We start from the raw sequence: 15787 nt of genomic DNA on the forward strand, positions 1-15787 counted from the left end.
CTTCTCTGGGGCAGACCTCCTTCTCCTGACACTCCCAGACTCCCAAAGAATATTGAAAAGCCAGTTATAATATTATATAACTTATTTTTCTTTATGTGGATGGGGGACCTTTAAATCACTAAGTTGTTTTACTAAAGAAAAAAAAAAGGTGGATGTGTTTGGAATATGAAATACTATGGAGCACGGAAAGGGGTGAGGGAGGGGATAAGGTTCAGTGTTGGTTTCCCCACACCCTCGTGAAATGCTGAAAGACAGTAAGTGGAGTGGCAGGCAGAGAATGCCTCCTTTCTGTTGGAGAATACACACCTCAGGCAGGCCCTCTGGGAGAGGGTCAGCTGGTTTTAGTGAAGAAACTAGAGACCAGGCCTATGGCTTTTTTGGGTTTTGTTGTTGGTTGTTTTTGTTTTTTTTTTCTTTTGACACTTGTAAATTCTGGAAGGTGGGAGTTTAAATCTAGACCTTTCCCCACTCACACACACACCCCCACACACACCCCCGCCCAGTCACCACACAGTATAAGTTTTTACAAAAAAGAAAAACCCCAAAGGACCAATACAGCCCATTTTGTAAGGATTTTGAATGTTTTGTAAAGTATTGGTCCATGTGTTGTATTTTGTAGCCTTTCTAGTTCTTGGGCTTTATTTTTCCCACTTCTTGTATGTATGCATACTGTAGTTACACATTAAAGTCATGACATGCAGCACGTGCCACTGTGCTTATTCTCTCCAGTTCCATCCTGCCTGGCCAGTTGGTGTCTTACAAAGTCTGCTCCACCCATCCAAAACCTGGGGGTTTCCAATATTTTGGACTCTGCCTATTGAAAATAGCTGTGTTTTTCAGGTGAGATCCAAGGGGACAATTATTAGAACTAGATGGGGCCTTGCTTTCAAGGAAAAGCAACTTCCCCAAAGGAAAGGGCAGTTGTGTGGAAATACCTTAGTTGCAAGATCAGGAGCAGAGTCTGTCCCTCTTACACAGTAGTTCTAAAAGGATTGTGCCGGCAGCAGAGGGGTGCTGAGCACAGAGAAGAGCTTAGCTTCATTTCTAATGATTTGTACCCTGCTGTGTTACTCCCTTCAGGAAGGATCTCTACAAGGTTGCTAGTTTCCTGGAATAAAGATAGGTGGCTTCAGTACTGCCAGTACTGCAAAATCCTTCAGCCTATACCTCACAGCTCAGCAGATACTAGGAAACAGAGCTTCACTGCTTCCTCTTTGTATAACATGACTATAGTTTGTTAAAATTAGTTGGCTGCTAGTTGTACCAGTGGAGAGGTCAGGATTTCCAGCTCAGGTTTAAGGGATTGTGTGTCTGGCTGTGCTTTCCCTGCAGAGCTAAAACCAGCTGCAAGGGACCATGGAGCCAGCTGTGCCAGGGGACTGCAGCTCAGGAAGGATTTTTTGTTCTGGTGTTGCAACTCCAGCTTATTCCTCTTCCTGTGTTGGTTTGGGATACAAAGAATTACCACCAGCCAGTTTATCTAGGCAGGATGCCATGGGACTTTTTTCCTGCTATTTATCTCTACCAGACCTTATGCAGAGCCTGTCTAACGACTCAAAGCTCAAATATCTCTCTGGTTCTGTACTAACGCTGCTGTGCATGACTGGTTCTCCTGATGCTTTAAGAACTGCAAGGGTGGTGTAAAGAGGGGTGGAAGGTGGACAGGTCTTGGCCAGGATCCCAGTAACACAAGTTGTGCTGGTACAACAGAGGCCATTGCACTTCATACCCTCTCTTGGCTGGTAAGGAACCTGTAGCTGGTACTGTCAGTGTAAATCATGCTAGTGTCAACTCCCCAAGCATTACTGGTGTCCCTAACAGCAGAGGCCCTGGGTAGAATTAATGTTTAAGAAATTAAAACTGACCTTTTGAACTACCACATATGCCTAGTGTGAAAATCAGTCTGCTGTAGGGAGAGAAGCACCAAGGCAGCAGGCTGGACTCCAACCAGACACTGCATTGCACCACTCTATAAGGGGAACTGAACAAAGCTACCCTAGCAGTGCAGGTAGGGCTGTAGCTGACCTTGATCTACATGAGTACAGTCTGGGTTTTGCTTGTTTGAAATACTTCTAACTGCAGCAGCAGCAGACTCCCACCCCCCCCCCCCCCCTTGGATGAGGCTGTGCATTCTGTTGAAGTAGACTGTGTTGACTGGGTAAGAAACAGCATCTTTATTACTTGGCCTGCAAACCTACAGTGATCTGTCATACAAAAACTGCTGAGGGAAAGATATTAATATAGCTTAACATGATGCAGAGCAGTGCCTGAGTTCAGGGGAGAGCTCTGTCAACTGGAGGGTCTGCACAACTGTGTCAGTGTTCCTTCAGAGCTGTCCCAGGCCCATACAGAAATGCCTTTCAGAAAGGTAAAAGGGGATACCTGCTCTATTGAGCCTATGTGAAAACCAGATGAATGGGTGTGTACTTTTTAAAATGCTTAATATTAGCCAAGTATAGGTGAAGAGTTCACAGTGTTGTCAGCATCTCCACCTCCCAGATGTTTACTCTGAACAGTAAGGTGTAAGGCCTATCAGATAGATTTCTGCCCTCTCCATCTGGCCAAGAAGCAGTTCTTGCCTTAAATTTGTGATGCTACATGAGAGAACCCACCTGCTGTTCTGATAGTGTATGTTTGCCTTCCTAAAGTCAGCCAGTAGGAGGTCTGGGCTTTCTGAAGTCCTCTAGAAGGTGGTAATTGTGCTCCAGAGCTCTCATGATAAGGTAGGGCCACCCAAAATCACTCTGTGTTGTGGAAGATGGTTTAGGTAGAGGTAGCTAAAAAGCCACATGCAAGATGCAGTATAAGTGGGCCTGTATTCAATCCTGCTATCTGTTTTTGCTGTTGTAGAAGAGATAGCTGAAGGCCAACCTTCTCTTCCTATACACAGCTCCAGGCAGTTCATTTCCAGGGACAGTGAGGTTTCTAGTGTACCAGCTCCAGCAGCTGATGCAAGATCCTTTTCTGTCCATAGCGCACGTGCAAAGCTTGCTGCTCCCTTTGACTCAGTTTCTCATAAGCTTCCTTGTTATGTAGCAAGTCCTGCTCTGCTTTCAAGTCTGACCTGTAGGACTCCAGAGTGAGCAGCACACTGTCATAAAGGAGCTGCTTGCAAGGGGGTTTAAGTCTGGAGAGAGCCTCATTTGAAAGGGTCAAGTTTTCGTCTTCCTCACTGTCATCTTCCCCGCTGTCTTGTTCCTTATACTCCTTGAATTCTTCTTCCGACATGCACAGCACCTGTGATGGCCCAGGCAAAGAGATAGGTCACCAGGAGTGTGGGTACATCAGCCTTCTCTGCAGAGCTGTGGGTTTAGAGCCACGTGGGGCAGGTGAATTATTCCTCAGCTGCACTGAAGGTGAGAGAGTAAAACTGACTCAGGTATCTAAATCACAAGTAACCTGTAGGTTAGAACATCCAAACAGCAAATCTGGGTATTGGCAGCAGTGGTAATGATCTTTGCTGCTACCTACGCAAGCTGGAGAGGGACCAGAAAAGGGCCACAACAATGATCCAAAGACTAGGAAGCTGTGCAAGGAAAGGCCGAGAGTGCTGGGTCTGCTCAGCCTTGAGCAAGGAAGGCTCAGGGGTTATCCCCAGTGCCTTAGTATTTACAGAGTGTTTGCAAAGAGGGAGACTCCCTTTTTACAAGAAGTCCCATGGAATAGAAAAGGGGTAATGGGCACAAGTTACTCCTGGGGATATTCTGACTGGACACAGGAGGAAAATGTTTCACACTGAGAACAACCAGCCACTGGAATAACCTGCCCAGGAAAGTGGCGACTTCCCAATGCTGAAGACTGTTAAGATTCAGCTGAACAGGGTGCTGGGGCACCTAGTTTAGGTCAGGTTTACCCAGAAAGGTTGGACCAGAGGAGCCGTGAGGTCCCTTCCCACCTGGTATTCTGATTCTAGAGAGGTGCAGCAGTGCTCTAGAGCAGCAGCAGCCATGAAGCCATTCAGGGCTGGTGTGTAAGCCATGAGTCAGGAAAGGAAAGTGGCCAGCAACAGTGCCTGAAGCCTGGGAGCTGGGCAGCCATGCTCCCTACCACACTTCCCACAGGAGCATTAGTACCACACTGGCCCTACACACTGCTCCCCCTTCGCCACACTGTTCCCCCTTCACCACGCTGCTCCCCTTGCGTAATCTCTGCTATTCCTCAAGCAGCTCTTCCACCACTTACCTTCAGGGTCACAGACAGCTCTTCCTCTGTCAGCACCTCATCCCAGCCAAGCACAAAGGCGCCTTCCTCCCCCACCATCTCCAGCTGGCACAAGAAGTCCCACTGCTCTAAGACCAGCCGCTGCTGCACTTCACTTCTGGCACCTGCTTGGAAGACAGCGGAGATGCAAACCCAGCCTGGGTTGTGGTGGAGGGGAAGTGGCAAACGGAGAAAGGGAACAAGGAGGCAGAAAACCCAGGCATGGCCCCAGCACCTGTGATGTTGTGGAACAGGCTTATTTTTCATGTCCTCCTTGATCCCCGTTTCATCACATCACTACTTAAGGGGATCCCTGCCCCTTCCTTGCCCACAGTGCCACTCACGCCGCAGTGCTGCTGTGCGCACCGTCACCATCTGGATGTCGGCTGTGTCGTTGGTGTTGCTAGGGTATGGCTCTGCGAACCCATACATGTGGAGAAGCTGCCAGTTGGCCATCTGCCCGTATGTGTTGAAGATCTCCTGCCCTTTGCTGATGGGTTGTGTTGTAACCATGCGTAAACATTGCTGCAGGCAGAGAGAAAATCATGGAATCCCAGACTCGTTTGGGTTGGAAGGAGGCTTAAAGCTCACCCAGTTCCAATGCCCTGCCGTGGGCAGGGACACCTTCCACTAGACCAGGTTGCTCCAAGCCCCATCTAACCTGGCCTTGAACACTGCCAGGGATGGGGCCTGTGCCAGTGCAGGGGAGGATGTGGAGCAAAATAGCTTTACATTAGAGTGCTCTGGCCCTGGGTTCACAGACCCAGCTCCCAAGGCTTCACGGCAAAGAGGAACCAGACCACAATGCTGCCTGATGTAGCAGCTTTGCACTCACAGGGGAGTATTCCAGGTTGGCGTTATGGTTGGCCACGTGATTCAGAATATCTGCTACAGGCACCATCACTGGGGGATTGGGTCCCTTCTCATCTTCATCTTCCTCTTCCAAAGGTTCCTGAAAGCTAAGAGAAGGGAGATGAAGATAAGCCAGTTACATGCCTTGCAGCACAGGGAAAGCTCCGCCTTACACTTAAGGTTGCTGTTGCACAAGAAAGTAATGCAGTCTGCAGTCTTTCCTGTCATCCTACCTGTAGTCCTTGCTCCCTGTGGGAGCAAAGCCCTCACTTCTCACCTGTAGGCCATAACAAATGCTACCAGCTGCTTGTACAGCTCCAGTGTGTGCAGCTTGGGGTCAAATACGTTGGGATGGGACTCCATGAAAGGCACGATGATGGAGCTGTACTCTAGGTGGATGTTGGCCAGGTCCTTCTCCACAGCTTCTGGGATGCCTGTGCCCTGCAGGAGCCTTCTTCTCTCGTCTTCAGGCCTGTTGCCAAGAAACACAGTGGGTTTATCTCCACCTGCCCCAAGGGAAGGGTCTGTAAACTTATTTCACCATCTGAGCTTCCTGGTGTTCTCTAGGTTCCTGTCTTTCGGTTATGCCTGCAGGTTTCTCCAACCCCCAGCAGTGCCTAAAGGGTCTCTCGGGCTCCTACTGCTGTTGAGAGGGGGCTAGCACAGTGGATTGGGGTCACCCAACCAGCCCATGTCCATCCTCAGCAACCTCTGGACTGTGGCCTACATTCAGCTGCCTGTGGGAGCTGTCCACAACCCTGTGAGGTTTCGCCTTACCAGAACATGGGGTGATCCAGGCTCCTGAAGTCCTGCCAGAGGGAGAAGTAAGGCCGCCAGTGGGAGTTGCTGTCTGTGTACTCGTGTAGGAGGGCTAGCAGCAGCGGCACCCAACCGGACTGGCTCTGGAGGGACTCCTGGCCTAAGAAACCATAGACGAATATAAGTTGACCTAGAACCAAAGCCTGATCCCACCGGCCTGGCTGTCAGCCTGGGCTGGGGAGTTCTGCTCTGGTTTGTCTTAGGTTTGGCTGAAGCAGAACCAGAAATTGCTGCTCTGGAGCTTTGGGTGGGAGAGCTGCTCCTGGCCCTGTGACCCCACCATCACCCCCCTTGCCCCTCTTCAGCAAGGAAGGAAGTGTTCTTTCTCCTAGCAGTCTGTCCAGGCCCTCAACAAAAGCATCTTAACAGCGGTGATACAATGCCCAACCACCCCGTTTCCTCTCTGTTCCAGCATCCCACGTGAAATAGGTGCAAGCCTATTTTCTTCCTTTAAACGGGAAGACCGAGGCAGCTCAGGCCGGGGGGAGCGCTCACCTTCCCGCAAGAGCGCCTGGATGGAGCTGGTGTGCTGGGACAGCAGCGCGGAGCGCGGCACAGTGCACAGGACCTCTCCCGGCTCCAGCTCCGCGGCAGCCACCATGCCGTACCCCGCCACAGCGCCCTCCCTGCTCAACCGGACCTGCGGCGAGACGGGAGCCGTGACCAGGCTGCCCGCGCGGACGCGGGGAAACCCGGCCGTCCGGGGCCCACGCCGCCTCCTCACCTTGGGGCTGAGCTGCACCCCGGCCCGGCCGCACCACGCCAGGAAGCCGCAGAGGGGATCGGCGGCGCCGTTCCCTCGGGCGCTGCTGCCGGCAGCCGCCTGCAATGGGAACAGCGCGGTGAGGCGGAGCCATCGGCCCGGCCCCACGTCCGCCCGTGGGTGTCGTCCCCCCCCCCCACCCCCCGGTACCTTGGGCCTCTTGGGCGCCGACGCCATGGTGGGCTGGCACGTGGTTCTGCCCCACGTGGTCCCGGACTGGCACTTCCGGGTGTGCGGGAGGACCCCTCCTCTCCGACGGCGGCCGCGGAGGGTCATACCCAGGCGCGCACGGTGGCGAGGTGCTCCTATGAGGCCCTGTGGGGGTGGTCTGGGGCTCTCAGCACCAGGGGGGCACCCACTGTGTCTCTGTGGGATGTCTCTGCACCCACACTGGGGTCTCCGGGGTGTCCCGATCCTGGTCCGGGTGCCTCTGGTGGGGTCACACCACAACACATGGGATAAAAGCAGTGGGCACTGATTAGTTAATCCAGATAATAAACCAAGCTCTGATCTCCCATCTGGGGCTTCTTTCCATCCATCCCCTGACCCAGCACCACAAGACAGGCGTCTGCCTTCACTGGTGCTTTTAACAAAGCCACTTAGTGCAAAGAGGTCCCTGACGATGCCCCTCTTCAGTGAAACCGCTGTCCCTGGCACCCTGCCCCACGTCATTGTACGCAGATAGCCTCCACAACTCGCTAAAGTTGCAAACTAGGTATGCTTTTATTCAGCGCTGAGACGCACGGGGATAATTCCTCAAAGTCATGCGTGCCTCAGTGTTGAGTCCCTCTACATTTATCCTCTAAAGTTATATATATGCATGAGGTTGCACAATACGTCTATACATATTCATGTCCTATCTCCGTTTCGTATTATAATGAGTTAGAAGGTCCTTTGCGCCTGCCCAGTGCCCCCTCTGGTCATGGGCAGCGGTTTGAAGATGAAGTAACTGAGTCTCCCTCCTGTAGGTAGGGGTCTTCAAGATGAAGTAAATGAGTCTTCCTCTTCTTGAACTTTTCACCTTTTAGTCTTCACGTATGGCCTTAGAGTTTGGTCGGTGTCCCAGCCATAAACCATCTGCTTCTGCCCCTTATCAGTAGAATCAGGCGTCTGCTTTTCCTTGTCAATAGAACCAGGTGTCTGCTTTTCCTTATCAATAGTTAGTGCCTTTGTTCTGCTTACTAGGCATGATAGGTACAGACAATACTTTTATTTAAGCAAAAGAATTCCTCTAACCCCCTTGTACAACCCCCCTGTACATTGGTCAACCCTCTGCATCATCATGAGCATTTGGGTTCGGTTTGAATCTTCCCCAGCCTGGCCCGGTGGATTCCCTTGGAGCAGAGAGGGGCCCCGTCCTGCAGGGCTGGAGAAGGAGAAGAGCAAACCAAGGCCTGGCTGTTGGCGAAGCTGCTGCTGGGACTCGGGCTCGAGCCGCGGTAGCCGCAGCCCCAGCGCAAGGCACTGAGCGCGGTGCAGCCCCGGCCCCAGCGCGCCCCCGCGGCCGCTGCTCTTCTGCGGCCGGATCCCCCCGGAGCCGGCGGGGCTTCTCAGCCGCTCCCAGCTCCCTCTCGCTGCTGCCAGCGCATCCCTGCGGCACCAGCGCTGCCCGGGCGCATCGGGGGTCGGTCCCGTGGGAGCGCGGCCCGTGTGCAGATCCTCGTCGCTCTCCTCCCCCTTCTCCTTTGTGACTCTGGCTTCTGGCTGTCCCCAGCAGGGCAAACCCGGTGTTTGTGCCTGCCAGGGCAGGGTAGAGGTCCTGGTCCTGGTCCTGGCGATGCTCCTCATCGCGGGAGGATGCCCTCCGCTGTGGTGGCTTTGTTGGGGTGGAAGAGGCCAAAGCAAGTCCCCACATTGTCCCTCCACTGCCACAGTGAAGTGGGGTCCTCACCGCCTGTCCTGAGCATCCCCCAAAACCCTAATTGTGAGCCTGGATAGCTCAGCTGGGAGAGCATCAGACTTTTAATCTGAGGGTCCAGGGTTCAAGCCCCTGTTCAGGCGAAGGCTTTATCCTTTAGGAGCAAAGTTGGGGAACCCGTGGGCAAAAGCAGAAGTTTCCCCTGCTTCTTTTCCATCATCTCTCCACGGCCAGCTCCATGCCATCTCCTACAGTTCCAGCCACCCAGTACTGCAGCAAGTTGCATGATGTCCCAGGTAAGGGTGGTGTTTTGGGGGTATGCATGGAGGGAGACCAGGAAGTAGGATAGATGGAAGAGGGAGAGACACAGTGAAGCTGGAGGGAAAGAAGACAGTTGGAAACTGGGGGCATGGAGGTGTCTTGTGTCGTGTGTGTGTCCCTCCCCCAGGTTAGGGAGTGGAGAGCTATTGGGCACAGTTGAACCTTGAGCCTCCTTCTCCTTGGACTTTGGGTGTTTTCCATCCCTGTCTTTATTCCCCTCTGTGCCAGGTGGCTCTGGGCAGGGAAGGCCAGTGCATGCTGCCCCCAAGTAATAGCTGCCCCATCCCTGGCAGTTCAAGGCCAGGTTGGATGGGGCTTGGAGCAACCTGGTCTAGTGGAAGGTGTCCCTGTCTGTGGCAGGGGGTTGGAACCAGATGAGCTTTAAGGTCCCTTCCAACCCAGACCAGTCTGGGATACTGTGAAACCAGCCCCTCGCTGCCCATCTCAGCTCCTGGGCAGCTGTCCTGGTGGATGATGGTGTTTTGGCAATGAGACGTGGCACCTGCATCAACCCACCAGCTTATTTATTGTCCCGATGGACTTTGCTTCCAGTGGCTCCCCTCCCTTCCGCACGCGCGTGCTGTCCAGCTCCAGCCCGCGCCACAGTCGTCATTCAGTTCTTGCCAGCAAGAAAACAAAGAGATAATAAATAGAAGCCTATTTGCAGGGGAAGGCACCGGGTCAGGCTGTGCCACGGGCAGAGCCGTGCCTGGCCCTGTCTGGAGGGACAGCAGGAGGGGGTACAGATAGCGAAGCAGCAGCCCTACGGCTGCTACAGGCAGCACAGCCCTGCTGTGGGGCAGGGGGAATATAGCAACCTCTATGTAGTTACACTAAAATAGACTATTTAAAAAAGTTATTTCTAGGAGATAAAAAAACCAGTGTGGCCCACCCAGCAGCGGCAGGGCCATGGAGCTGCCCCGGGGCTTGTGGTGTGGGACCCCAGCCCACCTCACCCTCCCCACGGGCAGTCCCCTCCTGGGTGCCCCAGGTGGGTGCTTAATCAGGTGGCCACTGTCGGTGACAGAGCAAGGGCTGCGAGCCCTCCAGCAGCCCCGGGGCTGTGGGTCACGGGCAGAGGACAGGCAAGGGGGGGGAGGGTCCCCTCCTGAGCCCTCAGGCAGGGTCTAAATGACGTGGCAGCAGTTGAACTGCCCCAGCGAGAGGAGGCTCTCTCTGGAGCCCGGCTGGAGTTTGAAGGCCAAAGCCTTCTCACAGAGCGGGAACTGCAGGAGCCTGTCCCGCAGGCTGCCCCCTTTGCTCTTGCCAGGGTCCAGCTTGATCACGTTCTCCACACCTCCCTCGATGCTCCCCAGCCCTGAGCTCTCCACCGACCTCCCAGCCAGGCTGGTGGGTGCCTCCTGCCCTCCGGACTTGTCCATGGGGCTCGACAGGGCAGTGTGGGTCACTTCTGCCCCCAGCCCCTGGGGCACCTCAGCAGAGCTGCTCTGGGGTGATCCAGTGGCTCCCCTTTCCCAGGGGGGCTCTACAGAGGAACTCCCAGGGTCTGCATCCTCCTCCCTCTTGGGGGGCTCTGCTCCATCTCCCCACAGTGCTGGGGGATCCCAAACCCCCCTCACTGCCTTCCCAGCCCAGCCCCGGCCCCCCAGCTCGGCCCCAGGGCCCCACAGCTCCCCACAGCTAGATGGGTGGTGAGTGCACAGGAAGGCTCGCATCTGTTCCTGGTTCAGTGAACTGCTCTTCCTCTCCATGGCACTAGGCCTCCCCTCATCCTCCTCATCCTCCTCCTCTTCCTCCTCACAGATCTGCTGCAGGGCAGGGGTGCTCTTGGTGATGGTGGTGCCAACGGCTGGGATCTTCAGCAGGGTCCTGGGGGGCTGCCGGCTGCCAATGTCGGCTCCAGTGGGCAGGGGTGGCAGGTGGGAGACAGTTGTGAGGCCACCCGGCACCTCCGTGAAAGGCAGGAGGCTGCTGGCGCTGCCCATGGGGCTGAACGTGCCTGGTAAGTTGCCCCTGAGTAAGAGGAGGGATGGAAATCACAGAATCACAGACAGATTTGTGTTGGAAGGGACCTTAAAGTCCATCCAGTTCCAACCCCCTGCCACTGCCAGGGACACCTTCCACTAGACCAGGTTGCTCTAAGCCCTGTCCAAGCTGGCCTTGAACACTGCCAGGGATGGGGCAGCCACAGCTTCTCTGCACAACCTGTGCCAGGGCCTCAGCACCCTCACAGGGAAGAACTTCTTCCTTATATCTAACCTGAATTTCCCTGTTTAAGTTTGAACCCATTCCCCCTTGTCCTATCACTCCAGTCCCTGACGAACAGTTCCCAGCATCCTTGTAGGCCCCCTTCAGATACTGGAAGGCTGCTTTGAGGTCTCCACGCAGCTTCTCTTCTCCAGGCTGAACAGCCCCAGTTTGCTGGTACCCACCTGGGCATCACAAGGGCTGCATTGAAGATGGGGATGTGAGACTGCCTGGGGCCCTGCACTGGGGACCCAGGGCAGTGTGGGGGGACAGGGGGCAGCAGCAGGACTCACCTGCTCTGCACCTCCCTTGCCAGGTTGTAGACGAGGCTGAGACTGCGGCTCTGCTTCTCCCGCAGGATCCTCTCCGCCAGCAGGAAATAGGTGGCCGTGATGTGGTTGTAGCGGTTGGCTTCCAGCGCCCTGCATGGGACCAAGGGACCTGCATCAGCACTCAGAAGGACCCCAGAGCCCTTCCCGAGGGCTCCCACCACAGCATCCGTTCTGTCACGCACTCCTGGATGGCGTCCCTATCCGCAATGTTCCCACACATCATGGCCCGGAGGATGATTTCGTGCTCCTCCTGTGACACACGCTTGTGCGAGGTGAGGGGCAGCAGGCAGCGGCTGGCGGGGGACGGGTCCACCCCCTGCAGCCACGCGTGGCCCTCTATCTGCTCCAGCGAGGCTCGGCACTTAGGGTCCCGCTGCAGCATCCTGGAGATGAGGCTGGACGGGGGAAAGGGGTGACGTGAACCCTGATCCTGTCAGCTCTACCACCCTTCTCCCACCCCAGCTGCCCGGGGCAGTGAGTCGGGGTTTGGGGGGCACGGGATGGTTCTCACTCAGCACACTGAGCCGAGACGTGCGCAGGCACAGTGTATCGGCAGTCCATGATCATGGTGAGGGTCTCGCTGTCGTTGGCCTCCTGGAAGGGGGGGTGGCCGCAGACCAGCATGTAGAGGATGACCCCCAGGCTCCAGATGTCTGCAAGAAGCAGCAGCAGTTCAGATTGCACCCCCCATGGCCCAGCAGAGAGCCCCAACTCCGGGCACTACCCACCAGCCCCCAGTGCTGAGCCAGTGCTCACGGGGATGCTCCTTGGGGGCAATGGCTCCCACATCCTGCCCCACAGATGGGCGACTGCCGCCCCACTGGAGCAGGGAAGGACTTTCCCTATCCCCACAGTTGAGGTCTCAAGCAGTTGAGACCTTGTCCCCTTTTCTAGGTGGGGACAACCCTGAGCTCTCTCCCACCCAGTAACCCACCCACAGCACCATTTCATGATATTACTCATCTTCCTGGCTCCTAAACAGACCCCACCACAGCCATCCCAGCACTGGGTTGTGCCAGAGGGGACACCCGCAGCTGCCCGCAGCTGTGATGGAACCAGGCTGAGTGGGATCATGGGCACAGGGACTGAGCCAGCAACATCTTCACCAGCTCCTGAGCACTGCACAAACTGTCTGCAAATGTACATTTTTGTCATGCTGAGCACACCCCACGGCTCTCCATTAATACCTTCAGCTTCTTAAGTCAAGTGCCTGCATTTGAAATGTTCTCATCTGTGATAGTTTTCACCCTTCATATCCCTTGGCAGAGCCACCAGCTGCCTTTCCTACTGTCTCCACATAGAATCATAGAATCATAGAATCATAGAATAGCCAAGGTTGGAAAGGACCTTAAGAACATCTAGTTCCAACCCCCCTGCCACGGGCAGGGACACTTCACACTAAGCCATCTCACCCAAGGCCTCGTCCAACCTGGCCTTGAACACTGCCAAGGATTGAGCATTCACAACTTCCCTGGGCAACCCATTCCAGTGCCTCACCACCCTAACAGGAAAGAATTTCCTCCTTATATCCAATCTAAACTTCCCCTGTTGTAAGTTTTAATCCATTACCCCTTGTCCTATCACTACAGTCCCTAATTAAGAGTCCCTCCCCACCATCCCTATAGGCCCCCTTCGATACTGGAAGGCTGCTATGAGAGGCTACATGCTCTCCCTATTCTCAGCTCAGGAGCTGCCCTTCCCTGAGCTGACGCTGGGCTTTTTCCTTTTAAGGGCTCACATTTTGTTTTACTAAATCCTGTCCCAAATTCCAGCAGAGTTGGCTGGGGTTCCGCTTCCCTCCCACATCCCCTCTCTGCCCCAGCAAATCCTCTTGGTGCCCTCTGCTTGGGAAGAGGATGGTCTCCCAAACCCTTCTGCACTCTGGCCAGGGCGGAAGAGCACTGGGAGCCATGGGAAGGAAGTGATTTTCAGGGCGGGAATGGAGCAAAGGAAACTTTCTGGGTGGAGGAGCCCCAAGAGCAGCATCCCGAGCGGGTTTCCTTCCGGCCTCACGCCCTCAAACCACAGCCCACACCAGCCTGCTCCGACTTCATCCCCTCCCTGGCAGGATGCATGGCTCTATGGGATCTTGGTGCAGGTATAGGCAGAGCAGAGCACCCAAGGGACAGACAGGCTCGGTCCCTGCAAGGACAGCAGTGCCACCAGGGCAGAGGTGCTCCCAGCACAGGGAACCAAAACTGAGGTGGTAGCTCACCAGCAGGATCACACTCCTGGCAAGGGACATGAGGGAAGCAGGTCCCCATGGTGCGCACCAGCCACGGTTCTGAGCCCCACCACCCTTACCGACAGCTGGGGCATCGTACTCATCCCCAAGCAGGATCTCGGGCGCTGAGTAAGCCAGCGAGCCACAGCTCGTGGTGAGCATCTTGCCGGGCTGGAAGCAGTTGCTGAAGCCGAAGTCAGTGAGCTTGACCACACCTTGCTCCTGGAAGAAGACCACGTTCTCGGGCTTGAGGTCGCGGTGCACCACGTGGAGCTTGTGGCAGTAGGAGATGGCGTGGACAATCTGGGCGAAGTAGTGCTTGGCTCGCGCCTCGGCCAGCCCACCCTCGTGCCGCATGATGTGATCGAACATGTCCCCACCGTCACCCAGCTCCAGGATGAGGTACAGCTTGGCATGCGTGTCGATGACCTCGTAGAGGCGCACCACGTTGGGGTGCTGCACCAGCTTCATGCAGCGCACCTCCTGCAGGAGCTGCCCCGCAGCGCCCCCCACCAGCTTGCTCTTGTCGATCACCTTGACGGCCACACGCTGCCCGGTGAAGACGTGCCGTGCCAGCTTCACCACCGCGAAATGGCCCGTGCCAAGCGTGCGCCCCAGGTCATACAGCCCCGCGATCTGCCCCTCGCCGCAGCCCTGCACCCCGGCCATGGCAGCACACAGGGACAGCAGCGGGCACTGTACCATGGGGGAATTGCTGAGCCATGTAGGATGAGGGATGGGGCATCCCTGAACACCCCCAGCACCAGGTCAGGATCCCCTGGACATCAGAGCCCCAGAACCACGGGCATCCGTAACACCCCAGCATCCTGGGACTTGGCCATCCATCTGCACCCCCACCTCCAGCACCCTGGGCATCCCACTACTCCCACCTATACTCCTCAGCACCCTGGGTACCCCAATACCCCATGTCCAGATTCGCAGCACCCTGGACACCTCCACACCCCCACCTCCCTTCCCCAGCACCACAGGGCATTCGGGTACCCCCACCTCCAGGTCCCCAGAACCCTGGGCACCACCCCAATACCCCACCTCCGAGTCACCAGCACCTTGGACACCCCAATACCCCACTTCCGATCCACCCCCATCATTTTGGGCATAACCGACCTCCAGGTCCCCATGATCCCAGCACTCCGGGCAACCCAATACCCTCACCTCCACTCCCCAGCATCTCGAGCACCCCCATACTCTCACCTCCAGGTCTCCAGCACCTTCATCACCCCCGTTCTCCCGCCTCCAGACCCCAGGACGCTGGGCACCCCAATACCCTACCTCCAGATCTCCAGCGCTCTGGGCACCCCGATACCTTCACCCAGCACCCTGTGCACTCCGGTGCCCCACCTTCAGCCCCCACCACCCCATGGCCCCGGGCACCCCAACACCCACCCCATGCCCTCCCCGTGTCCCGCAGCGCCCGGTTCCCCCGAGCTCACCGGGGCTGCGGAGCTGGGGCTACCAGAGCTACCGGGGCTGCGGCTGCCCGGGCGCACCGCCCGCTGACGTCAGGGCGGCTCCGGGCTCGCGGCTTAAAGGGCCCCATCCGCCGGGGCTGAGGCCGGGGTAACGCTCATCGCACCTCCCAGAAGGAAGCGGGCAGTGCTGCCCCTGGCAGTGTGGGGGGGGACGGGACCTGAGCCCGACTACTCAGTGTCCGTTAGGGGCTGGCATTAGCGTTAACGAGGGCTGGTAACGAGCTAAATGAGCCACCCGGCCGCTTCCAGGAAGAGAGGCAGAGCCCCCGCTCGGGGCTGTGTCCCGAGGGTCCTGATGTGCATGAGCTCCCTCCCTGCTGCTCTCCTGCCTGCTCATGGGCATTGCTGCCATTTCACCGGTCTCCAACATCGCCCACTCCCACCCTCGCTCGGGGCCCGGGGGCACAGACGTGAGCCCTGTTTCTTGGAAGCGGCCCATCCGCCTCATTTAGCTCGTTAATGGCCGCGGAGATGCTCACAAAGCAGATGTTGCTCCTGCAGATTAAGAAGCTCTTAGCGAGCCGCCCCCGCTATGGCTAATGCTTTCCCAGAAGTCCCGCTCGTGCCTGCGATCCCGCAGGATGCAAACAGGCATTAATGAGCTGGGCTGCGGGGCTAGCGTCAGCAGGGTGCAACTCAGACCAGGACCGAACACCCAGGGCTGGGGATGGAGGAGCTAGGGGCAGGGAACAAGCTGCCAGCAGCTCCCAGCATAGGAAT

At 56.3% G+C, this 15787-nt stretch overlaps 2 protein-coding genes and 1 non-coding gene across 5 annotated transcripts; 1 reads left to right on the top strand and 2 right to left on the bottom strand.

The window, feature by feature from the left end:
* Nucleotides 1-2150: 2150 nt before the first annotated feature.
* On the bottom strand, nt 2151-6718 carry SETD6 (SET domain containing 6, protein lysine methyltransferase). The gene is made up of 8 exons (XM_061445436.1): nt 6596-6718; nt 6367-6511; nt 5830-5971; nt 5330-5524; nt 5036-5159; nt 4545-4725; nt 4183-4325; nt 2151-3237 (listed from the first exon to the last, which is right to left on the bottom strand). The coding sequence occupies exons 2-8, from the start codon at nt 6470-6472 to the stop codon at nt 2926-2928; spliced, it is 1203 nt and encodes a 400-aa protein (XP_061301420.1). The 5' UTR covers nt 6473-6511; nt 6596-6718; the 3' UTR covers nt 2151-2925.
* A 1844-nt stretch (nt 6719-8562) lies between these two features.
* On the top strand, nt 8563-8635 carry TRNAK-UUU (transfer RNA lysine (anticodon UUU)). The gene has a single exon. It is a non-coding gene; the product is annotated as a tRNA-Lys (tRNA).
* Nucleotides 8636-9832: 1197 nt separating this feature from the next.
* Nucleotides 9833-15158, bottom strand: LOC133265159 (SNF-related serine/threonine-protein kinase-like). Of its 3 annotated transcripts, XM_061445438.1 has the most exons (6): nt 15029-15158; nt 13658-14273; nt 11865-12006; nt 11536-11748; nt 11315-11443; nt 9834-10787 (listed from the first exon to the last, which is right to left on the bottom strand). In XM_061445438.1, the coding sequence occupies exons 2-6, from the start codon at nt 14244-14246 to the stop codon at nt 9941-9943; spliced, it is 1920 nt and encodes a 639-aa protein (XP_061301422.1). In that variant the 5' UTR covers nt 14247-14273; nt 15029-15158; the 3' UTR covers nt 9834-9940. The 3 variants fall into 3 exon arrangements, with proteins under 3 accessions (XP_061301423.1, XP_061301421.1, XP_061301422.1); XM_061445439.1 differs by lacking the exon at nt 15029-15158 and having other exon boundaries at nt 9833-10787; nt 13793-14591; XM_061445437.1 differs by lacking the exon at nt 15029-15158 and having other exon boundaries at nt 9833-10787; nt 13658-14589.
* Between the last annotated feature and the right edge of the window lie 629 nt (nt 15159-15787).

This window comes from Pezoporus flaviventris, unplaced genomic scaffold (assembly GCF_033815535.1).
Source record: "Pezoporus flaviventris isolate CSIRO_AGI_PZ_B2104156 unplaced genomic scaffold, CSIRO_AGI_Pfla_v1 ptg000004l, whole genome shotgun sequence".
Lineage (NCBI taxonomy): Eukaryota > Metazoa > Chordata > Aves > Psittaciformes > Psittacidae > Pezoporus > Pezoporus flaviventris.

Bases quoted from the DNA above. Each gene is read 5' to 3' on its own strand.
- SETD6 (XM_061445436.1), bottom strand. From the start codon at position 6,472: ATGGTGGCTGCCGCGGAGCTGGAGCCGGGAGAGGTCCTGTGCACTGTG. The intron at 5,160-5,329 runs GTGAGAAGTGAG...CCCTTCTCTTAG, and splicing joins GCATTTGTTATGGCCTACAG to CTTTCAGGAACCTTTGGAAG. The intron at 4,326-4,544 runs GTGAGTGGCACT...TCTTCCAAGCAG, and splicing joins GCGCACAGCAGCACTGCGGC to GTGCCAGAAGTGAAGTGCAG.
- LOC133265159 (XM_061445437.1), bottom strand. From the start codon at position 14,282: ATGGTACAGTGCCCGCTGCTGTCCCTGTGTGCTGCCATGGCCGGGGTG. The intron at 12,007-13,657 runs GTAAGGGTGGTG...TGCTTCTTGCAG, and splicing joins GTACGATGCCCCAGCTGTCG to ACATCTGGAGCCTGGGGGTC. The intron at 10,788-11,314 runs GTGAGTCCTGCT...CCTCTTACTCAG, and splicing joins GCAAGGGAGGTGCAGAGCAG to GGGCAACTTACCAGGCACGT.